Source organism: Chionomys nivalis, chromosome 8, assembly GCF_950005125.1.
Source record: "Chionomys nivalis chromosome 8, mChiNiv1.1, whole genome shotgun sequence".
NCBI classification, from domain to species: Eukaryota; Metazoa; Chordata; class Mammalia; order Rodentia; family Cricetidae; genus Chionomys; species Chionomys nivalis.
Window position 1 is genome coordinate 49337784 of NC_080093.1, and position 24754 is coordinate 49362537.

The 24754-nt window shown below is 47.8% G+C and overlaps 1 protein-coding gene across 1 annotated transcript; it reads left to right on the forward strand.

Annotated features, from left to right (window-relative positions):
* The first annotated feature begins 589 nt into the window (after window positions 1-589).
* Window positions 590-24754, forward strand: Pola2 (DNA polymerase alpha 2, accessory subunit). Its single transcript, XM_057778470.1, has 18 exons — window positions 590-908; window positions 2693-2817; window positions 3949-4040; window positions 4404-4461; window positions 8158-8264; window positions 10491-10684; window positions 11087-11175; window positions 13092-13247; window positions 13665-13727; window positions 14566-14608; window positions 17331-17455; window positions 18178-18216; window positions 19069-19142; window positions 22135-22243; window positions 22365-22471; window positions 23247-23306; window positions 23407-23533; window positions 24334-24754. Exons 1-18 carry the CDS (start codon window positions 830-832, stop codon window positions 24487-24489), a joined length of 1803 nt encoding a protein of 600 aa, XP_057634453.1. The 5' UTR covers window positions 590-829; the 3' UTR covers window positions 24490-24754.

Below are 24754 nucleotides of genomic sequence, written 5' to 3' on the forward strand. Positions count from 1 at the left end.
ATGAGGAACTGTATTAGAAGGTCGCAGATTTACAAAGGTTGAGAACCACTGTCCTGAGCACTCCCCTTCAGTGATCTGCCCTCTGGTTGCCCACTTCTGAATTTCGGCCTGGAAATCCTTACTAGTTAGTTTTTCACCCCGATCCACAAAAATGTCACAGGCTCGGAAAAACAGGCCTGTCCCTGTGGATGACAATCACAGCAGTTATGACAACCCTATTCCCTACGAAAACCCCTGTTCGACCAGGATCAACCAAGGCACAGCAGGATGGAGATGCTGGGGTGGAGTGGGAAGGAGCCAAGGCACCCTGCGTGCTCAGCACAGCAAGTTTCAGCCACTGCAAGATACGGCCGAACAGCGCCTCCTGTCCAGGAAAAAAAGGACAAACAAGCATCGCGGAGCTTCGCAAAACGGGCGACTCCAGAAACACTCTACCGCAGAGAAAGGCCGGAAATCTCCATTTCCGCGCGGACAGGACAGCGGGCGCTTTCTGCGCAGCCGCAATGGGACGGACCGGCGCGTGCACGCGGAGGGCGGGGCTGACCCGGTCCTCGCGCAAGCGCGCGCCAGCCAAAGCGTTTGGCGGGTTTTTCCTGACTGAGACGCTAAGCAGTAGCTTCGTAAGTAAGTTTTCTCTCCGGAGCTAGACCTTTCGAGTTTTCTTTTTGTTGACACGTTTCTCTGTGACCTGGTGACTGGGGTCTTCTGGGGGCCCGCGTCCCTGTTACCTTCGCCCAAAGCGAAAGGACAAGCCCTCTGCTGAGCAGACTTGAACTGAGGTAGGAGCTGAGGCGCCGGCCCCCGCGCCGGGACACCCCGCCGGGACACCATGGCCGTGTCCACCCAGCAGCTGGCGGAGGAGCTCCAGATCTTCGGCCTGGACTGCGAGGACGCTCTAATGGAGAAACGTGAGTCCCGGACCGAGGGGGTCCCTTCCAAGTTCCATATGCTCGGGTCCTGATGAAACGACAGGTGACATTGCCAAAAGGAGACCCTGGAACCACTTGCAGCTCACATCTCATTATCTGTCGCTCGTGGTTTTTCTCATCAGAGTTGTTTTTCAAAGACAAGGTTTGCTTCTGTAGCCCTGGCTGTCCTAGAACTTACTGTGTAGACCACTAGGCTGCCCGGCCTCGGATTCTCAAAGATCACCCGCCTCTGCTTCCCGAGTGCTGCGGGATTAAAGTGTGCCCCGCCATGCCTCGGTCAGTATGGTTTCAGCGGTCTGTGCAAATAGGAGCTCCTCGAGGTGGATCCCTAATATTTTATTTTCGTTTTGGAAGGAACTTCAGGGGGCTTCTTGACTCTATAGATGGAGGAACACAGGCAAGGAGAATGAATTGTTTAAGCTGTGTGCCAATCCCTGTCTCTTCTTCTGGAGTCCGTGCCTCACTATACTGGTCCCTAGAGTCCACTGGGGGAAGACCTCAATCACACATCTCAGTGAGTCGGCTTCAGAACAGCACTCCGTGTACCCTCACCCGAGCCACCCGTCAGCACTATTAACTTCTGGTTTTGGGAACTAAGACCATAGTGTAAACAGACTTGCCTCTTATCCCAGCACTTGGAGACTGAGGCCGGAGGGTCTTAGAGAATGCAAGGCCAGCTAGGGCTGGACACTGAGCTCCTGTCTGCTTTGCTTTTAAAGGTTTAAAAAAAAAAAAAAAAAAAGCACAAGCTGTTGTGTGATGTACTTCTTTCGTGGAGACTGAAATACTCCAAGTTCTTGTGAGGACTTAAAACGAATCTGTTCTTGCTTTTTAAAAATTGCTTGAGACAGGGCCTTTTTTTGTAGCCCAGGCTGGCCTCAAACTAGCAGAGATCCACCTGCCTCTGCCTCTGAGTGCTGGGATTATTTATGTGAATGAGTGTGTGAGCCCTCAAAAGCCAGAAGAGGGAGTCGGCTCCTGGAGCTAGAGTTGGTGCTGCTCGCACGCGTGTCAGGAGTACATACTACATACTAGCTGTAGCTTCCCTGCCACCACTCCTGGGTGGCCTTTGGATTTTCTCACCACCACTTCTCAGCCTTTAAAAATTCATTTTCCCTAGGCAGTGGTGGTGTGCGCCTCTAATCCCAGCACTTGGGAGGTAGAGGCCGGCAGATCTCTGAGTTCAAGGCCAACCTGGTCTACAAGAACTATTTCCAGAACAGGCTCCAAAGCTACAGAGAAACCCTGTCTGGGAACAACAACAACAAAAAATTCATTTTCATGTGAATGTCCAGGACTCAGTCAGAATCGCTTCCTGCTACATACATCACTCCCGTGTGACACTCTTAGTCCTCCTGGGTCACTCTTAATCTGACTGGTTAGCCTCTGTGCTTTCTTGTTCTGTCTTCACCCCAGTAGTGAGCTTCCTGTGAACAAGTCTTCTTGTTCACTGCTGTGTTCCCAGAGCCTGCGAATAGGCAGTAACTGGATAACAGGAGACTACTTCGCCTCAATATGAAAGCAAAAAGAAATGAACAAGGGGGCTGGAGAGAAGGCTCAGAGGTTAAGAGCACTGGTTGCTCTTCCAGAGGTCCTGAGTTCAGTTCCCAGCAACCACATGGTGGCTCACAACCACCTGTAATGAGATCTGCTGCCCTGTTCTGTCTCTTGCCAGTAGAACGCTATATACATAATACATAAGTAAATCTTAGAAAGAAAAGACACGAGCTAGGTTTTTCCTTGCCTGATTTCTCTCCCCGCAGTGGCAGAGCTGTGTGTTCTGTACAGACAGACTGAGGAGGGAATGGTAAGTGAGCTCATTGCCTTCTGCACCAGCACGGGGAAAGTGTGCCTTACTCCAGAGATCCTGAGCTCTTTTGAACACGAGGTAAGAGCAAATGTGAGTTTACTGATGGCATTCTGCTGTATGAAGGTGTGCACTCTAGGAAGAGATGCAGGCTCGGGTCTTTTACTTCCTTTCTTCCCTCTGTTTCTTTCTATCATAATATCTTTCAGTTCTGTACATTTATTTATGTTGTGTGTGTGCATGTGTATGTGTATGCACACCTTGCTACAGAACTTAGAGGATAGCTATGAAAAATTAGTTGTCACCAAATGGTGGTAGCTCACATCTTTACTACCAGAGAGGCAGGTGAGTTTGAGGCCTGGTCCAGGACAGCCAGAGCTACATAGTGAGACTCTGTCTGGAAATGAAGAAAGAAAAGTTGATTCTCTCCTTCTACTAAGTGGGTTCTGGGATTCAGAGTCAGCTTAGCATTGACCATTAGGCTTAGCAGAAGTGTCTTTGCCCATGTCACTTACTATTTTTGAGCCTTGGTTTTTTTCCTCCTGTCCAGTTCTGATAACCTGTATTTTTAATATGATTGTTGTAAAAATTGTTGCAAAAATTGATGGCAGGTGTGAAAGAGAATTATTATTAGGATTATATGTTGTCAGCAGACAGTTATTAGAGAAGCTTTTTAATTTTTATTTACTTTTATTATTATTCTAATATGTGTGTGTGCATGAGTGCAGGTGCCTGCAGAGGCAGATCCCCGGACCCGAAGTTACAGGCAGTTGTGAGCTGAGTGTGTGTACCAATCCTGATCCTACTTTCTCCCAAATGCTAGCATGATAGGCATGATCCACCATGCCCAGCCTGTCATCTTTTTGTTTGTTTTAGAGACAGTGTCTCACACTGTGTAGGTCAGGCTGACCTTGAACTCACAGACCCACCTGGGTCTGCCTCCCAGTGTTGGGATTAAAGCTGTGCACTAACATGCTACTTAACACTTTTTGGAGTAGTTTATCTTTGACTCTGTGAGAATGGGCTGATACTGGAATTGAACCCTGGGCCTCTTGCATGCCTGGCAAGTGCTCTACCACCTGAGCTATATCCCTATTTTTTTCTGCTTACTTACATTTGGAATGCCTGTTACTTCTTCAAATAGGAAATGCCCTTCCTATTATCAGACTATGGAATAATATATTCACCATCTGCTTTTATTCTATTCCTCAGGTTCTAAACAAAAAATTATCCAAAGCCTGGCACAGTGCCTCCAAAGACAGTGGCCATGCAGGAGCCAGAGACATTGTTTCTATACAAGAGCTGTATCCTTTTATGCAGAAGGCCTTTGCACTAAGCCACATCTATGTATTTTGTAATTTCTCAACAATTGTATATATAATTTAAAAACAAATTTTTAAAAATACCTAACTTTCAGTTTCTTTTTCTTAAAATATTTATTTATTTATTATGTATACGATATTCTGTCTGTGTGTATGTCTGCAGGCCAGAAGAGGGCACCAGACCTCATTACAGATGGTTGTGAGCCACCATGTGGTTGCCAGGAATTGAACTCAGGACCTTTGGAAGAGCAGGCAATGCTCTTAACCTCTGAGCCATCTCTCCAGCCCAGCTTTCGGTTTCTCAACTAATCTCATTTAATTGCTCTCCTTGACTAGTGTTTTCAGGATTGAAGCGGAGGAAGAAGAGGAGACCCTTTTGAACTCTTACACCACACCCTCTAAGGTGAGCATGTGATGTCTGGAAACTGCATTCTACAAGTAACATTCTTAAAAACATATCACAAAGCTGGGCTTGGTGGTGCACACCTTTAAACCCAGCACTTGGGAGGCGGAGGCAGGTAGATCTCTGTGATTTCTAGGACAGCCTGGTCTCACCAGAGAAAGTAAGTTCACAGAATTTCCCTACTAAGGTTCACAGTCTGAACAACATGTGTGAGGATATGTCCACCTCGGTCCGCCTCGGTCCCATCTGCCACTCCTGCCACATTGGTTTTCTTGTTCATCTTCAGGCATACAAACATAAACTCACCTCGTGGCCTCTTGCCAGGGGCAGCTAGCCTGTCTAAAGTAGCAGCTTCCTTCCTCTCCCTCTTCTGTATCTATTCTCTTGCTTTATCTTTCGCCATGGACCGGAATTTTGTCCCATCACTCCATTACAGAAGCTCCCAGATCACGGATGCTGCTTCATTCACTGTTCTTTCCCCAGGGCCTGGCCCATGACAGCTGCAGAATTCATGTGTTAGAGGAATCTATTTGGAAAATAGCTAGAGAAAATGTATCAAAACCCCAAAGTCATGTTTATCCTTTGTCTTACTCATTCTTCCTGGTGAAACATCTCCTGAGAACTGGGAGTGTAGCCCGTGGGTACATGTTTAATGTGTGCAAGGCCCTGGAGTCCATTCCTAGCAGTTCCCTAAATACTTAAGGAAATTATCCAAATCACGGAAAAAGCTATATGCATGATGAGGTGCATCATAGCATTATTTATAATCATAAGAAATTAAAAAATAGCCGGGCGGTGGTGGCGCATGCCTTTGATCCCAGCACTTGGGAGGCAGAGGCAGGCGGATCTCTGTGAGTTCGAGACCAGCCTGGTCTACAAGAGCTAGTTCCAGGACGGGCTCCAAAACCACAGAGAAACCCTGTCTCGAAAAACCAAAAAAAAAAAAAAAAGAAGAAATTAAGAAATTAAAAAATAACCTGTAATCTAGCAGTAGAGAAGGAGGCAGAGAAATTAGTTATGAATTCAATCATAGAATAAGACTAAGGATTGTACCAGTGTAGGAGGATGCATATAGAATTTAAAAATGAGTGTGTAAAATGCTGTAAGTTTTCTTTGTTCATTTGTTTATATATTTATTTCGGTTTTTTGAGACAGGGTTTCTCTGTGGCTTTGGAGCCTGTCCTGGAACTAGCTCTTGTAGACCAGGCTGGCCTCGAACTCACAGATATCCGCCTGCCTCTGCCTCCCAAGTGCCGGGATTAAAGACGTGCACCACCACCACCCGGCTTTGTAAGCTTTATTTTTAAATTAGGGTAATTTTTTGTTGAGGCAGGGTTTTGCTGTGTAGCCCTACCTGGCTAAAATAACCATTCCTTAATTGTATCTTAATATCTTTCATCTTCATATATAAATTAAAATAGTTGCTCTGGCTGAGCGGTTGTGGGACATACGTTTAATCCCAGCACTCAGGAGGCAGAGGCAGGCAGATCTTTGTGAGTTTGAGGCCAGCCTGGTCTATAAAGCAAGTTCCAGTACAGCCAGGGCTTTACACACTAAGAAATCCTGTCTAATAAATAAATAAATAACAAATAGTTGCCCTAGCCAGGCAGTGGTGTACACACTTTGAATTCCAGGGAGGCAGAGTAGCAGCATCTCTGAATTCAAGGTAGTCTGGTTTACATAATGAGTTCTGGGACAGTCAGGACTATCCAGAGAGACACTGTCCAAAACAAAAAACAAAACAAAACAAAAAAACAAGATATTTTAGAGGAGTTTGCAGTGTATGTGTATGGTTATTTTAGAGGACCAGTGGGAGGGCTCAGTGAGCAGAGACACTTTCAGCGCAAGCCTGGTGACCTGACCTATAAAAAGGTGGATGGAAAGAAGCAGCTCCACAGCATTGGAGCTGCACTTAAACCGGGGCACCTGTGCACACTCTCCAATAATAAGTACAAATAGGAAAAATAACTTAAAATCTAGTTTGTAAGCCAGGTATGGGGGCTCATGTCAGTAATCCTAGCGCTTGTGAGAAGGGGGCAAGCAGGTCAGGAGCCGAAGGATAGCCTCAGCCACATTGGGTTCAAGACCACTGTGGGCTTTAATACCTGAGACTTTCTCAAACAGAAACAACCCAGAGGCTGGAGAGCTGTCTCCTCAGTTACACGATCTCGCTGTTCTAGCAGAGGACCCAAGTTCTGTTCTCAGCACCCACATCAGGCAGTTCACAGCTGTGTGTAACTCCAGCTCCAGGGGTCCTTCCCAGGCACCTTCACCTGCATACACATGCTAACATACACATAAATAAAATAAAATCTTTTTTTTTTTTTTTTTTTTGGTTTTTCGAGACAGGGTTTCTCTGTGGTTTTGGAGCCTGTCCTGGAACTAGCTCTTATAGACCAGGCTGGTCTCGAACTCACAGAGATCCGCCTGCCTCTGCCTCCCAAGTGCTGGGATTAAAGGCGTGCGCCACCACCGCCCGGCTTATAAAATAAAATCTTTTTTTTTTTTTTTTTTTTTTTTTTTTGGTTTTTCGAGACAGGGTTTCTCTGTGGTTTTGGAGCCTGTCCTGGAACTAGCTCTTGTAGACCAGGCTGGTCTCGAACTCACAGAGATTCACCTGCCTCTGCCTCCCGAGTGCTGGGATTAAAGGCGTGCGCCACCACCGCCCGGCTTTTTTTTTTTTTTTTTTTTTTTTTTTTGGTAAAATAAAATCTTTAAATAAATAAAACCACCAATATTTAAAAGTTAATTTTTGATGCAGTTTCTGTGTTTTTGAGTCAGGGTCTCACTCTGTAGCCCAGGCTGACCTGAAAGTTGGATAACCTCTGCAGTACAGCTTCCCAAAGCTAGGATTTCAAGTATGCGCCATCATGCCTGTCTTAGTGATGGTTCTGAGTCACCTTGGGTCCCATAGACTACCAGTTGATACTTGATGATGGCATTTCCTTAAATGACCAGCAGGAAGAGCCCTTGAGTCAGAAAAGTTCCTGCGTATGAACTGTAGCCCTTGGGCTGGGCTTGACATTTGTCTCTCAGTCAACAACCCATTATCCAAGGTCTTGGGAATGAGGTCCTGTGATTGGTTTTCATCCTTTACCCTGCACTTATCTTTGACTTCTTATTGGTGAGTGCAAAAAGAAAAAAAAAAGTAGTGGAAGAGAGAGAAGAAATGAAAAAAAAAAAGGAAAACAAAAAAAAACCAGATGTCACCATTAGTGAGGTGTTCGCTGACTACTCTCTCCAAGTATGAGCTCAACTACCTTATCTGCCTGGAGTTATTCCAGGCTTTAATTTGGAAAATGTGTGGTAGACTGGGCCAAAAGAAGTGTAACAGAGTCCCATCCCCTCTCCGGAGAATGTGTGCACGCAGATCAGAGTCATGCATTGCCAAACTCGGGCCTTTTCTCAAAGCACAGAGCCATGGGGATGGAGATGTGCGTGCCGGTTGACAGATCAGGTGGCTGGGCTGGCCATCTCCTTTGGGAAATGTTTGCATTCTTTTCATGACAGCCTTCAGAGTGCAGATAGTGTCCTGGTGGGTGTTGGGTTACTGTTGAGGTTTATGTGATCACTGTTGGAGACGGCTTCTGAGGATCCTGGGCCACTTTGTCCTTTCCAAGGAACTGCAGCAGCTCTACACTTAATTAGCAACCTGGAACCAGAGTGACGGATTTCGTTTGTTCATCTTGTTTCTAGGGTCCTCATAAGCGAACTAGCAGCACCCCAGAAACCCCCCTAGTGAAAAGGAGTGTCTCTACTCGTAGCCCACATCAGCTTCTCTCTCCATCAAGTTTCTCCCCGAGGTATGTATCATAATTGATCCAAGTGCAGAGAAAGCCGCGCCTTTCTCTGCGGACAAGGCAAACTGCAAGTAACTTATTAACGCCCAAGGAGTAGGCTGTCTGCTGCAAACTAGCTGGAAAGCCTGTGGTTCTCTGCCTTGTGGAAAGTTACTGTTTTGTTTAGTAATTACGGAAACTTGCTTTCCACCCACTTCTCTAGGGCTCATTTCCTAGATGGGGAACTGATATCTCCTATTGAAAACAGCCTGGCTATTCAGAAACTCAAGCATCTGGTGCGGCTGGTCAGTCAAGGCAAATAGGCTCTCACCCGCTCCTACTCGTTTGCGTTTACTTGGGTTTCTTTTTGTAATCTGAAGTATTTTTTAAAGGAAAAGTATGTGCCTTTGTCCGCAGCATTGCATAACCTGTTCACCCCGTGCTCAGGTGACAGCTGGTTTTGGAGCGTTTTTCTCATTGCTGCACCTTTGCCTTCACAGGCTCAGTTGATACTTCCTCATGGCTGCCACCACTGTCCAGAAATGTGCAGAGATCACGTGTGACTCTGAAATCTATAAGTGATAGGTCTCCATTAAAGAAGCCCACGGATGAGTGCTCGGCTGAGGAGACGTGATTATAGGGCTCTCCCATCAGGATGGGGCTCAGGAACAGCATGTCAGCCATTTAGGGAATTACCAGCCTCTGGGTCCTTCTAAACCAACCAGAGTGTAGGTTTCTTGGTTCTCTCACTTTAGGTAGTCAGTGACGGGCTGGAGAGACTGGCTGCTCTTGCAGGGAACACAGGCTTGGTTCTGAGCCTCCACATTGTTTCTCCAGTTCTATGGATCCACGAGCTCTCTGCCTCTGCAAATACCAGGCACGCAGATGGTGCACATTCAGGCAAAAATACTCAGTGCACATAGAATACAGATCTTAAAAAACAGGGGCAATGACTGAAGGCTTTATGGCCATTGGCCGTGGGTGGTTTCACTGTGGTCCACGTGGTCTGGGGAGATCTCAAAAGTTCCCAAAGTCAATTGCTAGACTTTAATGGGCACCTCTGAAACCTACGAGGGTTCAGATAGTTGTTGCAGAGCCGTGGTAGGCGTTAGCCTCTCTGAGCAGGAAGGTCTTTAAATCTGTTTCTTTGGCTATGTTTGTGGCTGTCCTCTGTGAGCGTCTGATGGTGCTGGAGGGCTGCTGTGACGCATGCCCCTTCGGGTGTAGCCCAGAGGAACTGGTCACTTCCCCACCTGATCATTTGTTTAATGTACACTTAAGAAAGCTGACATCAGAGACTCGTTTTGTAATTCATGAAAGCAGCCTGTAAATTATGTAGGTAGAGGCAGCCCTGGAGATAAAGGTAATGAGCCGAGCTGTTTTCTGTAGCTCTTCTGCAAAGGAGGGATGCTGGCAGCAGTTCCAACCATGCACCTTGGGAAGTGCGTTCCTACAGAGTTAGTGTGCCAAGTGTAGTGTGTTTCTAGACCTTTCCGTAAGCAGTGTTCAGAAGCTTCCAAGCAGATTATCAGCCTCCAAGTATTTGTGATTTACCAGTCAGAGTGGACACAGAACTGGCCAGTGCAGCCTTGGAGTGAGGGTAAGGGGTGCTTGCTCCCTTTTAACCGTTCGTTCGTTTGGTTGAACTTTATTTTAGTGTCATTTGTTCTTTGAACTAACTGTACTGGGAGGTTTTTATTTGCTTATTTATTTATTTATTTATTTATTTATTTATTTATGAGTTAGGGTCTTATGTAGCTTAGGCTGGTCTCAGATTTGGCTGAGACTGGCCATGAGGTCCCGATCCTGCCTTGGATTTCTGAGTGCTAGGATTGCAGATGTGTGCCACCATGCCTGGATTCAGCTATACATAGGTTTTGTATTTACTCAGCAATCTCTGACCCATTCACTGTTTCAGGATCAAATGATGGGTTGGTAACCATGGGTGATATCACAAGAAGAAAGGAAAATAGTTGAAACTTGCCTGTGCCGTCAATTCAGAGTACCTTTTGTTTTGCTTCATTTAGTTTTTATATGTTTTTGTCTTTAAACTTTTGTATTCTGGTGTTCCTTGGGGCCTCATTCTCGGAATTCCTGAAAGGTCAGAGTACTCGCGGCCCCTCCACGTTGATTAGATCTTTAAGACAGTTTGCTTTTCTCCAGGCCTCCCAGCCTCGCCTCCTCATGTTCCTTTCTCAGGTAGCTACAGTCACAGCATAATAATCCACTAATCCATTCTGTTCCTGGCAGTGCTACCCCTTCCCAGAAATACAGCTCCAGAACCAACCGAGGAGAAGTGGTCACCACCTTTGGCTCAGCACAAGGCGTGTCCTGGTCCGGGAGAGGAGGCTCTGGAAGTGTCAGCCTGAAGGTCATAGGGGACCCAGAGCCACTCACGAGCAGCTACAAATCCATGTTTCAGAAGCTCTCAGATATTCGTGAAGGTAACTGGTTTCCTCTCGGACGATTGAGTGGGTTTAAAGCCCATGGGAGGACTGAGAGAAGTGAAGTAACAAAGCCTGGCTCAGCTGGTAGAATAGCTCCCTGGTGGTCTTTGATTCCAGAAGTTGGTCAGTGTTCCTCTGGCTGCTCTTTCAGTGATGGGGAAGGAAGGACGCTGGGTGATGCTGCTGTGAAGGAGTTTGACTCTTGAGTTGTGAACACTTGCCACTGCTTCCTTGAAAACCAAATTAGTAATCATGTCAGAAGATGACCTGAGGTTCAGACTGGACAGGTGTCCATGTTCCTCCATCCTGTAGGATGATTGTGATCCTGGACGGTGTGCTCTGTCTTTTCGTGCCGAGGAAATTTCTTACTGACAGCACCCTGTCTCCTTTGGATTGCAGTTCTGACCTGTAAAATAGAAGAGCTTGGCAGTGAACTGAAGGAGCATTACAAGATTGAGGCTTTTACTCCTCTTCTAGAACCAGCACAGGTAAGAGCCATCTGAAGAGTTCTCACTAATTACCACTACTCTTAATTCCTGATGAAACCATGCTGGCTTTGAACTGAGAAACCTGCCAGTGTCTGCCTCGAGTGCATGTGCCACCACATCCGTCTCAGACTATTACGACTCTCGGAAATCAGTGGAGAGGCTCTTCTCCACTCTCCAGTGTTCTAGTTCATCAGCCTTGGTTGGCTCTGGTGAAAATGGGTCCCTCTAAAAAAATACACATGATCCCCGCCTGTGTTGCCAGACTTCCTTTCCTACCTTGTGGACTGGGTCTTTTTTTTTTTTTTTTTTTTGATTTTCAAGACAGGGTTTCTCCGTAGCATTTGGTTCCTGTCCTGGAACTAGCTCGTGTAGATCAGGCTGGCCTCGAACTCACAGAGATCCGCCTGCCTCTGCCTCCTGAGTGCTGGGATTAAAGGCGCACGCCACCACCGCCCGGCCTGGACTGGGTCTTATATACGTGCAAAGGTTGAAACCTTGTTTTCTCATTGGTGGAGGACATTGCCTCTGGAGAGCCCCTGCCTGTAGAAGTGTCTGGGTTTGCCAGGTGAGAGCAGGAGGCTGGAAATTCTCATTGCCTGGACGATTCCTCTGGTTGAGCACTGACGTAGATCGGTGGCTGCCTCTGGCATCTAGAGTGACATCATGCCTTAGTTCTGGTGTGGGTGCTTTCTCTGGAGCATTGCTAGTCTAAGAGATGTGTCCTAAATAATCCCTGATTGAGTGTGCCTTTGTCCTCTATTTGCTTCTAGGGAAAAGCAACCATACATAAGATTTTTTTCTTAGCCGGGCGATGATAATGCACGCCTTTACTCCCAGCACTCAGGAAGCAGAGGCAGGTGGAACTCTGAGTTTGAGGCCAGCCTGGTCTACAAAGCTAGCTCCAATTCAACCAGGACTGTTACACAGAGAAACCCTGTCTTGAAAAAAAAGAAAAGGAAAAAAATCTTTGTCCTGTAGGAAGTTTTGGAGAAATTGACAGGAAGTGTGGGGGCAGGGCCGCACATGAGGGAAAGATTAGATGTGCTCAGTTTGCTCCCAAGAGTGGAAGCCCTACACAGGAAGCCGTTGGAGATTTCAGTTCCGTCTGTGAAGAGCTTCCTGTGGAAGTGGTAAAGTGATGTCCCACATGGTATCTGGGTACTTGGGAGCCCAAGGCAGGAGGATTGAGAATTAAAGATAGACTGTGTTGTGTAGCAAAACCCTGTGGGGAGGCAGGAGCATGCATGTACCAAGAGGTACTCTAGCATGGCTGAGGATTTGGCTCTGGAGCCAACTTCTGGCCTTCGGTCCAGGCTTCACTATTGTTGATCTTAATGGATTTGATTATATGGCCCCGCCGCTTGTTCCTGGGTGTTGCCGTAGCTACGGTGGTCGTGAGGGTTGACTGAATTAATACATGTCAGCTGAGAACAGTGTGTGGCAGACTCAGTGAATGTGATCTATTAATAGCTGTGGTTTACCAAAAGTGCTGTGGGCTGCAGGACTTGGGATTCCTCAGACTGAGGATGCTCACGTTCAGGCAGCCTCTCCGAGCATACCTGGTAGGCAGGAGGCAGACTAGACACCCCTGAAGGGTCCTTCCACTTTTAGTGGTGATTCTGGGATCACCCCTCCAAAACATTCCATTTGGGGTCTTGCTGTGCCATCATTCTTTTTTTCTTTTTTCTTTTTTTTTTTTTTGGTTTTTGTTTGTTTGTTTGTTTTTTTGTTTTTTTCGAGACAGGGTTTCTCTGTGGTTTTGGAGCCTGTCCTGGAACTAGCTCTTGTAGACCAGGCTGGTCTCGAACTCACAGAGATCCGCCTGCCTCTGCCTCCCGAGTGCTGGGATTAAAGGTGTGCGCCACCACCGCCCGGCCTCTGTGCCATCATTCTTATGTTCTCTCTTTCGTTGGTAGGAGCCTGTCATCCTGCTGGGCCAGATTGGATGTGACAGCAATGGGAAGCTGAACAGCAAGTCAGTGATTCTCGAGGGAGACCGGGAACACTCCTCAGGCACTCAGATTCCAGTGGATCTGTCCGACCTCAAGGAATATTCTCTCTTTCCTGGGCAGGTGAGACTGTGGAGCCTCTGGGTTGCAGACCTGAGAGCTTGGTTTCCATCTCTGTTGCTATGAGATTGGGTTGTATAGGGCCACTGTCTTAGGAACTGTTTTTTCCTCTCCTTAGTCCAACCTTGGCCCTGGGTCCAACTGCTCAGGTTCAGATCCCAGTTCCACCTGAGGTGTGTGGCTGTGGGTAAGGTACTTGACCTCGAAGCCAGGAAGTCTTCATCCACAAAATGAAATACAGATTTTTACTTTCTGGGATTGTTGTGAGAATCAGGCCGTTTGTACAGAGCGTAACTGACTGATAGAGCCCCCTTCGCTATTCTCCCGAAAATGCCAGGATCATAATTTACCGAAGGAAGTGTATCTCAGACCTCTCGTTTATCTCTCCTAGTCAGCAGTCTTGTGTTTCTTGTCTTCCAGGTTGTAATTATGGAAGGATTCAACACCACTGGTAGGAGACTTACTGCCACCAAACTCTATGAGGTACAGGATGGGCCCTCTGCCACTCCACGTTTGCTCCAGGCTCAGTATATGTAGTTATGGTAGAAGAAACTAGTCTTTTTCAGTCTCTGAATGTTTGGTAGTAGTTTTTGTTTCTAGACTTGGAACTCACCTTCAGGCTGTGACTTAGCGAACTGTTTAGAGAGCCCATCGGCAGGTGTTTTAGACCATGAGGTCACACGTGTCTGTATCATTATAGTGCCAGTGCAGCCATCGGCCATGCATAAACAAATGACTCTGGGGAAGTCCCACCAAAACTTCATTTACAAAAATCGCTGCAGTTGCTGGACAGGGTGGCACATGCCCTTAATCCCAGCACTTGGTAATAGAGGCAGGTGATCTCTGAGTGAGGCCATTCTGGTCTACAGAGTGAGTTCCAGCACAGTCAAAGATACACAAACACTGTCTCGAAAAACAAAAAACAAACAAACAAAAAATAATGGCTGCAGTCAAGTTTGGCCTCAAGCTGTAGCTTACTTATCTCTGCTCTCAACTAAGGTCCTTACAGATTTCCATAGGATCCCAGGAAAAGTAGTGAACTCCCTTCTTCCACCCTTACCCAACATGCCAGTGACACAGCCACCCACTTTGCATGGGATGGCCAAGTGTTTTGTGTTTTCCCATTGCCTGGTCTGCTTAGTCATGGTGAGCTAGAAAAGCGGCAGAATCTGGACTCTACCTGTGATTCCCAAGAGCAAGGCAGAGATATGTCCTCTCCTTGCTTCTCACAGTCCTCCCACTGCACCTGCAAACACTCAGAGCCATCCATTACCAAAGCAGTGGCAGGAACAAGACCTCAACTGAGCTCTTTCTGTTCCAGGGTGTGCCGCTTCCATTCTATCAGCCCACTGAAGAGGATGGAGGTAAGTTTTGGTTCAAATTTTTTCTTGCCAATAATGGGGGTGATAGGCAAAGTCCTAGACAAAGTTGCCCAGGTTCAAGGAAAGAACAGAAGCTGTGTGAAAAACGCATGCAGAACAGTAAGACCACAGCTAATCACTGGACTTACAGGCCTTTTCTGCAAGAGCCACCAGGAGGTCCGAACCTCCTGAGCACTGACAGTGGCATTATCTGGGCTCTGGTGATAAAGTAAACACCTGTAATCTGAATGCTAACGGGCATATGAAGGTACTTGGAAAGGGGAAATGATATACACATTATAACTCAGACTGGGTGTCCCTGATGGAATCCTGGAGGAGAAAGGGGCACTGTTGGAAAACCTGGTTTAGTCAGCAGTTAACATACTATTAATCCCAGCAAATGTGCTGTATTGTAAGAAATGTTCATGTTAGGGGGCTCTGGGAAAAGACAGAATTCTGTGCTCTCTTTGCAAGTTTGTGCAATTCTATCATCATTCCACAATAAGGGTGTCATTTGAAGAAATAGTTTCTGGCCAGGCATGCTAGTGCATGCCTTTAATCCCAGCACCTGAGAGGCAGAAGCAGGTAGGTTCCTGCATTCAAGTCTAGCCTGGTCTACGTAGGGAGTTCCAGGCCAGCCAAGGCTACGTAGCATGACTCTTATCTTTTTTTTTTTTTTTTAAAAAGAAGGGCCAGTTGGTGGTGGCACACACCTTTAATCCCAGCACTCCCGGAGGCAAAGGCAGGCAGACCTCTGAGATCAAGGCTAGCCTACAGGGTGAGTTCCAGGATAGCCAGGGCTACACAGAGAAATGCTGTCTTGGGGGGAAGAATTGCAGAACAAGTGACCTGGATGGGAAAAGCAAGATAATAAAAAATATTTGTGAGCCGGGCAGTGGTGATGCATGCCTTTAATCTCAGCATTTAGGAGGCAGAGGTAGAGGCTGGCCTGGTCTACAGAGCGATTTCCAGGACAGGCATCAAAGCTACAGAGAAACCCTGTCTGAAAAAAAACCTAAAAAATAAAAAAATTTTTTTTTTAAGTTAACAAACTTTGTTTTAAAATTCCCATAAACTGGGGTGGCGGTGTTGCTGGGTCGATAACACGTGTGCAGCATATGTGAGGCTCTGGCTTCGATCACCCACTGCCACAAATGAAAAAGAGGATGGGAGCTGGAGAGATGTCTGAGTGGTTAAGAGCAGTAGCTGCTCTTCCAGAGGACCTGAGTTCAATTCCCAGCACCCACATGGTGACTCACAGCCATCTCTAGTGGGATCTGTTGCCTTGTTCTGTCTGATGTCATCGTCTCTCATGCAGGCATACGTGCAAATAGAGCCAATAAATCTTTAACAAAAAAGAGGAGGGGAAAGGAAAGTATTTCTAAGCACTTTTGTAAGCAGAGTAGAACAAACACCAGTAAAGATTTTCAATAAATGCCAGTGCTGGCGTATTGCCAGTACCCCACACACATTGATGACATAGGAAGTCATTCTTGAGATGTCATGGAATCAACTCATAGCATTGTACATAGTCTCAAAAACTATCTGTGTGGGGGATAAAGGTAGGTTCTTCCTGGTCTCAGACCTGAGGCAGCCTGAATATCACTTCCATGATCCCGTGGGGCCTGTGAATATGTTACTTTATATGATCCGAGTGACGTGGTAGTGTGCACCATTAGTCTTAGTACTTAGGAAGCAGAGGCAGGCAGATCTTTTTATGCTCAAGTCAAGCCTGGTCCTCATAATGAATCTTTTGGATGGGATTATACAGGTGGGTTGAGTGCAACCACATGGGTTCTTATGCACATGGGTGGCAGAAGGATCAGACCACTGGCTTTAGCCTCAGATCTGTCAGAGCCCTGCTGACACCGTGACTGCTGCCCTACAGTGACCAGAGCTGTAGACAGTAAATTGCTTTAGCTTCCAAGTTTGGAGTAAAGCATTTTTTAATTTTTATTGTTGTAAGATTTATTTTGTTTGTTTTTATGTGCGTTGTGTATGGGTATGTTCACTTGTGAGTGCGGGTACCTATGGAGGCCAGAAGAGGGTGTCGGGTCCCCAGGGCAACAGTTATAGGCAGTTGTGAGCAGCCTGATGTGGGTTCTGTGAACTGAACTTGGGTCCCCAAGAACAATAGCAAGCACTCTTAACTGCTGAGCCATCTCTCAATTCCTAAAATAATTTCTTACAGAACCAGTATGAAAGTAATTGCTACATATTAGAAAATTTGAGGGATTTTGGGGGTTTGTTGTATAAGCTACAGGAGCTAGCTCAGACTGACTTTAAAAACTCAAATCCAGATAGTTCTCGGGCTAGACAGGGACTGGAAACCCAAGCTTGGGGTGGGGGGCACAAGCCTAGCAGCTTTAGTGTCCAGGTAGCATGAGAATCCAGCAGAGTCGTCCAGTGTCTGGCCCTCCAACAGCCTGCTCTTCTGAGCCCACATTCTCCCACTGCACTGAACCTCCAGATGGTCCTAACTTCTGCACAGTGTGAGCACTTGTCACCTTGATGGATTCTTTCTCACTGACACTCTGCTCACACTGCCCAGTTTTTACTTGGTTCAGTGTCCCTGGGGAGGGATGAGAGCCTCAGTTTCAGTCCTCAGACCTGCACTCATGGGACCCGATGTGCATTTTCCTCCAGTGACCGGCCCTTCATTATCTCTATACCAATATCAGTTTTCTTCTTTCTCCTCATGACCTTGCAATGCCTTCTGTCTCAGATTTTGAGCAAACTATGGTTTTAGTTGCCTGTGGGCCTTATACCACTTCTGACAGCATCACATACGAACCCCTGCTTGATCTGATCACCATCATCAACCATGACCGGCCAGATGTCTGTATCCTGGTAGGTCCTTGGGTAGTGGTGTGCAGGGAGGCTGTAGGGTGGGAATGAATCGGCCTTGGAAAGGGTTGTAATGCTACTCTAAGTTCTTAAGAAACATTGATCTGTCTCATTTTACAAAGACGTTTTATTTTTTTAACTCTTTCCTTATTTTTGGTGTTTTTTATTTTTTATTTTTGTTGTCATTTTGTTTTGAGACGGGGTCTCACTACACAGCCCTGACTGGCCTGGAACTCACTATGTAGACCAGGCTGGTCTCAAACTCGCAGAGATCTGCCTGTCTTTGCCTCTCAAGTGCTGAAATTTTTTAATTCTCAGTCTGTACCTCTGGAGGTACATGCGTAATCCATAGCCGTCACTAAGTCCAGAGGGCCAGCAGTATTGTCTTCTCTGGTTTTACAGCAGTCTTGCTCTGTCTTGGTACTCTGATCCACATCTGATCTCTTTGTATGACTAAGATGCTACTGGTAACATAGTGGTCTGTGGTTCTTGCTAGGTGTGAAAAACAGAAGAGAGCCCAGTGTCATTTGGGGCAGCCACAGGGGTTATAGGGCCCTGGGAAGCCCCCTGAGGGAACAGAATTCAGATGCTCCTTGGTCTATCTGTCACCTTCCCAGGCTCTCCAGGCAACCTTAGAGGGACAGGTGGACCAGGGCAGGGAACTGCTTTTAGACAGTTTGATTTGTTTTTGGTGCTATTATTTCCCTACCTCTGCTCCTTTGCAGTTTGGACCTTTCCTGGATGCTAAACACGAGCAGGTGGAGGTAAGTGCCTGGGGAGGGGAGTGGAGGGGAGGGGCTGAGTGCCTGCACTCTATCTAGACTCTTTCAGTTTCCTCTTTTGGAGTTTATCTACGTCTGCAGCAGGCGTACATCAACCCTGTGGCTAACGAGGAAAATATTGTCCCTGGCTGTATTCATTAAATACTTTGAATTTGAAGACTCTGTTGCACTAGTACATAAAACCATCTTAGAAGCCAGGGAGGGAGTTGGAAAAATAGATGGTTCTTTTGTCTACCCCAAGTCACTACTTAGATGCAAAAATAGTAACAAAAGCAGATGGGCTTTGGCCGTGGGTCTGGCTGTCTGGTCTCAATGCCTATGAAACTGACATACTAGCCTCTTCACGCAAGAGGCAGGTTCTGTGGAATCCTTTATTTGGCCATTGCCCAAGCTCACAGCTCACGTCATAGGTCCTCTGATACGTAAATCACAGTTCTTCCTAGGACCTTGGTCTAGGGCCTGGGCCTCCTGCCCTTTGTTTGCTGGGTATTTCACCTCCATAAACAAGATTTCAGTGCAGGTTTCATCCTAGACTGTTGTGTGCACATGCAAGAGAATTATTCCTTTATCTAGACTCAGCTTCTTGCAGATGGACAGCCCACCCTATCCCCGTTTTTTGTTTGCGATAGCATCTTACCCTAGAACTGAGCTGACTTAGAATTCAGTCTGTCCTGGGCTGGCCTGGAGCTCACAGCAGTGCTGGGATTACAGAGCATGAGCCCCCGTGCCTGGCTCCATCTTCCTCATCGTCACATCTCTGTCCACTCCATGCCCCTGGGGTCATCCTGCAAGCCTTGGCACTTCTCCAAGTGCAGTTCCTTTCCTTTCTTGCAGAACTGTCGGCTGACAAGCCCATTTGAAGATGTTTTCAAACAGTGCCTGAGAACCGTTATCGAAGGAACAAGAAGGTCAGTGTTCCAGATGGAGGGCAGACCTGGAGCTTTCTAGATTCTTCCAGGACATGCCAGTAGGAAACTGAAGCTGCTTGGACCATGTTTGTTCCCATCCTTTCTGTCCTTTTGGACTTAGACATCAGACAGAGGAGCCCTTGAACTCCTGTGCTCAATGGGTAAACAGGCGTCTTTGTAAGTCAGATAAACAAACTTGGAAGGACAAACTTCACACACTCTCATCCTTCGGTCTTTCTCTTTACTTCCTTTTCTCACTTCCCCTTGTGTAAACTGTTACTCCATGGGAATATTCCCAGGGTGGTTCAGGGAAGAACTTGATTGGCAGTGAAATTCTGAGAGGCCCCAAGCCTCTCATTGCATGAAGGGAATGTTTTGGGGTAAGCCCAACTTTCTTCCCTGAGTCAGTGCTTCCCAATGGTGGTGGGTGGCCGCCAAGGGCTAGAGACTCCAGTGAGGGTGAATCCTGAATCCTCAACCTAGCTCCGAAGACAGGCAGGACTGAAAGGCCACAGCACGGACATAAGTGCTGTGGTTCTAGTGTGTGCGGGCCTCCCGATCCCAGGAAGGGTTTAGAGCTAGCTGCAGAGAGTCATCAGGGAGCTGGCCCCTCGGCCAAGTCAGAAAGAAAATGTGGTGGACAGTCTCCGGGGATTTGCTGCCTGTTGCTGAACTCATAATAAACAAACATTCCTGAGGCTGGGATTTAAAGACAGACCTGTAACAAAGGTGGTTTTTAAAGGTCTTCCTTCCGCCTTCTGTCCTGAGAACAGATCCCAGGCTGATTAGTTGTAATACAACCTTGTGCTGGCATCAGGCCTGGAGCCAGGAGACTTGAGCCCTCAGCTGCTTCCATTCCCCTCCCCTCTCGAATGGAGGGTTACATATACCTTCCCTCTTCTCACAGGTTTGTTAGGGCCCCAGCTGAGTTCATGAAACCAGGGAAATGCCGAGGTCCTCAAGAGATAAACCCCCAGCCTCCCAAAGCAGGGACAAGCACTAGAGCAGCACCCAGCACTGACTGGTGCTTCCAACATGAGTTTGGGTTCTAATTTTGGTTCCTCATCCCATATGCTATTGATAGCAGTGATACAAACAAAGAATAGACCAAGCATTGTTACCCTGGGAGCCAGTACCCAGCACCACCAGGCACTTTCATCTGTGGCTAGTGTGAGCTGCAAAGCAGGACGCAGCCCCACCCTGCCAGAGCTGTATATAAATGGTGCTAGGTCAGAAATGCAGAGCACCACACAGAACTCAGCAGATGTGAGTGAGGCCCTTGTAGCAACAGAATGCCCTGACGCACCTCTCTGCTCAAGAGACAGCAATGAGACACTCCCACCATCTGATGTATGAAGTTGTGCAATACAGCACATAGTTGGAATTTTCTTCCTGGCCCCTCCCCCTATAGCCAGCTCCAAGCCTTGAGCAGAGGCTGCTTCCTCCTTAACCATTGCTCTTCTGAAGCCAGTCCTGAACAGCAGTCTGGTCCCGTGACGACAAACAACTTAGCCTCAGTCCTTTGTACCTTCAGACTTCCACTCCTGGAGACCTGGAACATACTTTCAGCTCGCTTTCTGGCTTGTTCACCAGACTCTTAGCACCCACATGGTGGACTTGGACAATGGCAGCGAACTTGGTGTCCGAGAGACTGAATGATATGCAAAGTACCTTTCCCAAGATTATGACGCCCAATTAGAGTGGACCAGTCCCCAGTGTCTGGTTATATGTTCAAAGTCCCTGTGCAGGGTTGGAAAGGTGGCTCAGCAGTTAAGAACTATTGCTTTAGCCGGTGGTGGTGGCACAGGTCTTTAATCCCAGCATTTGGGAGGTGGAGGAAGGTGGATCTCTGCGTTAGAGGCCAGCCTGGTCTACAGAGAGAATTCAGGACAGCCAGGGCTGTTACACAGAGAAACCCTGTCTCAAAAAACCAAAAAAAGAAAGGAAAAAGAAGTATTGCTGCTGTTACAGAGGGCTAGGGGTTGGCTCCCAGCACCCACATCAAGCTGCTCGCAACCCCCTGTAACTCCAGCTCCGGGAATCTATCTCTGCCCCACGGTTTAAGCACAAGAAGGAAGCGACTACAAGTGAGAGCGTTGGCCGGTGCCAGGCTTGCCCTCACAGCAGCAGCTGATACCTGCTTGGTTCACAGTGACCCCTCTGCCAAGGATAGACAAGGGAGCCAAAGAGCAGGTTTGCCCTTTTCTCTTTTGTGTGGTTGTAGAAACAGTTGGCCCTTGGAACCACAGCTTTTTTCTCCGCTCCATGTTGTAACCCTAGAGGCTCTCCTGTTCCCATCAAAGGAACAGCTGCCTCTGCTGTTGCTGTGCGGTATTTCTTTGACATTAGTTTGCTGAGGAGTAGAAACAGTGTGGCTTCCTGATGTGAGTGGGGAAGTGAGTGTCTTCAGTGTCCAGGAGACCTGGCCCTTTGCTGTCTGAACGATTTGGTGTGAGGGGCAGCCTTGGGACCTGACCTCACTTGTTTGACCTGAGTCGTGTCTGCAGAGAACTGTATTGTCCACAGGCCACCTAGACCTGTAGAGTGGAGTAAAGCTTAAGCTCAGTCCCAGTCCCGAGACTTCCTCCTTAACAGGGTCTCACTCCGTAGTCAGGCTAGCCTCAAACTCAGGTCAGCCCTCTCTGACCTCCCCAGGGCTGGGTCTGCTGGTGTGTGCCGTCCATGCCCAGCTCTAGATCTCAGTTCCCCCCCTTTTCCCACCAGACAAGAGTTCCCCTCTAGTGAGAAGCCACATAAAGCAAGGGACTGTGTCCTCAGCTATATGGACGAGCTCCAGTTGGACATGTTTATGTGACAGCAGATTGCTTTTCCCTCGCAGGGGCCCTGGGAGACAGTGTCTGCTCAGAGTAGAATGCCGTCCAGGTCTTCCTGGAGGGCTGCTGGATGAAGGACATGCTTACACCTTTAACCTATGGCCCAGTTCTGCTGACTCACCTCTTGTCCCTCTTGTACTTGTGTTTTGACAAAGCAGCTCCGGCTCCCACCTTGTCTTTGTCCCATCTCTGAGGGATGTGCATCATGAACCAGTATACCCACAGCCACCTTTTACCTTCTCGGAGCTGCCTCGAGAGGACAAAAAGGTACCAGTGCCTCCTCTGGCCAATGAGCAGCGGTGGGTGAGGCGAGAGAGTCCCAGCTCTGTGGGGAAGCGCTCTCTAGCTGTTGTATGCAGATGTTCATGTCAGCCGCTTCTCATTTCAGCGAGTACAGTTTGTGTCAGAGCCCTGCAGCCTCTCCATAAATGGAGTGATGTTTGGCTTGACATCCACAGACCTGCTGTTCCACATTGGGGCTGAGGAGATCTGTAGGTAAGAAACATTCCTTGTCAGCCGCAGACAGCTGGCTCCTGACATCACCAAGACACCGCCCCCCACCACATCATGCCACTTGACAGCCTTGTCAAGAAGTCCTGAGAGCCACACTTTATACCAAAATCTTAGGCGTTTTCTTTTCTGCTAAAGGTAGCAGTCAGATAAATGTATTTGTTACTGTCACGAGTTTGCCATGTCTGAGACCCCAAAGAACCAAGTTTGTTGTGTCTCCATGAAACACTAGGTGATGGAATCCATATTTTTGGCTCCAGTCTCTTTTTCTTTACCATCTCGTTTGTGATCTGAGTGCTCGAGTGCCCTCTGTAGATTTATCAGACAGTGAATGTGGGGCCCTCAGAGAACCAGGCACTGCCGGACCTGGTGTCTAGGCTAGGCAGTCGGTTCTTCCATCAAACCTTCCTTGCCAGGAGAGGATGAGCTGAAGTTCAGTGGGTGTGCGCTTTGGCTGTGGTGTGGTCTTTGGGGTTGCCTGGCTGTGTGTGGCTTCATGGTGCAGAGAATGTGTCCTCTTGTACAAGGTGCTGCAGCTCCAGCACCGAGGCCTCCTATACCTGATTCCTAGGATTCTTCTTTCCCTCTAAGCCCCATGCCCTGCTGCCCTGTCCTGGAAAAGAGCCAGCTGCTTGCAGTGTGTCTCTGAGCTTCCCCCGTAACTGTGTCCTTGCTGTTTAGCTTCTCTTGGTTGGCTTGAGTCCTCGGGTCCTCCCTGAAGAGGACTGACTGAGAAACCTGGTTCTGCCCTTCTTTCTAGCTCTTCTGGGACTTCAGACAGATTCAGCCGAATCCTCAAGCATATCCTGACACAGAGAAGGTGAGTGTGCCAGCCCATAAACTTGGGCAGTGTGGAGACTGGGAGTGGGGCCTCCCCGGGTTCCTGCATTGACTGCTACTAGAGTCTTTCATCTCTGCAGCTACTACCCACTCTACCCGCCCCACGAGGACATGGCCATAGACTACGAGAATTTCTATACCTACGCCCAGCTGCTGGTCACCCCTGATGTCTTCATAGTGCCATCGGAGCTGAGGTACTTTGTGAAGGTAGGTTTGAACTGACTTTTTTGCAGACATCAGAACCTGACTTTTCCTTCCAGGTTACCTGGCACTTGCTCGACCTGGGCCTACTTAATGGGACAGTGTCCGCTTGGGGCCAGCATAAGGGCTGATTGTTGGGGTCGTGGGGTGACAAATAGTCTGAGCGTGGAATGAAGCAGGAACAAGCCACATGTGCCCACCTGAGTAGAGCCTAGTTGTCAAGGAGTGAGGACTTTAGGCCATGTCAAGGTGACCTGGGAAAATGTTGCTGCCTGCCTGCCTGTCTTTCCCTGAGTTCTGATCTGACCTCCCCATGAGCTCAGCTAGTAGTACCTTGAAGAAGCTCTTGATCTGATCCGCACACTCAGCCGCCTCAGGCTGGAGTCCCTGGCAGGGAGTCCACACACCAGCTGGGTCCAGTCCAGTCTTAAACAGTGGTTTGTCCGCTTCTCCAGGGAAGGAGTCTTTGAGGCTGGGTCTGTGCAGCCCGGGACGTCCTGGGGCTCTCACTTCCTGCCTCAGCCTCCTGAGTGCTGAGATTACAGCGTGAAGCCCACTTAACTCCTAAGTCTTTCTTCATGTGGAAAAACAAAACTGTTGGGATCAGTTTCTTCCCCAATCATAGGAGCTCCTTATCTGCCAGGTCTTGGCGTTCTCTGTTTTGCCCTAGAGAGTCTCTAGTTACAAGTGAACACATTTGCCTGAGTGGCTGCCTTCGTTTCTGTTTTCTAAATCTCGGTGTAAGATTCTGACGATGTCACACACCCAGTTGAGAGCTTCTAAACCCAGTGTTCTTTCTTTCCCAGGACATCCTTGGCTGTGTCTGTATGAATCCTGGGCGACTCACCAAAGGACAAGTGGGTGGCACCTTCGGCCGCCTCTACCTCAGGAGGCAGCCTGGGGCCACGGACACTAAAGGCAGGCAGGGCCTGAGTGTGGCCGCGCAGGTCGTCAGAATCTGAGTCTTCAGCCTAGGTCGTGTGGCCTCACAGACACCAAGAGCCCAGGTACAACCCTCTGATGACCAGACTATTGGAGCACCTGACAAGGATAGGGACAGGACTGCAGGGCTGGGGCCCCTGTGCTGTTGGGCCTAGATCTGAATCATGCATCTCACCTCTCTTCTTGCTTCACAAGGGATGTAGGGTGTCAAGAAGTGAACCATCTATGGAGACAGCCTGCCCAGAAAGGCAGAAAAACTTAATGATTTTCTGTATAAATCAAACA

Excerpts from the sequence above, each read along its gene's own strand:
- Pola2 (XM_057778470.1), top strand. The coding sequence starts at position 830 with ATGGCCGTGTCCACCCAGCAGCTGGCGGAGGAGCTCCAGATCTTCGGC. Across the intron at positions 8,265-10,490 it reads CCATCAAGTTTCTCCCCGAG|TGCTACCCCTTCCCAGAAAT; the intron begins GTATGTATCATA and ends TGTTCCTGGCAG. Across the intron at positions 13,728-14,565 it reads CTGCCACCAAACTCTATGAG|GGTGTGCCGCTTCCATTCTA; the intron begins GTACAGGATGGG and ends TTTCTGTTCCAG.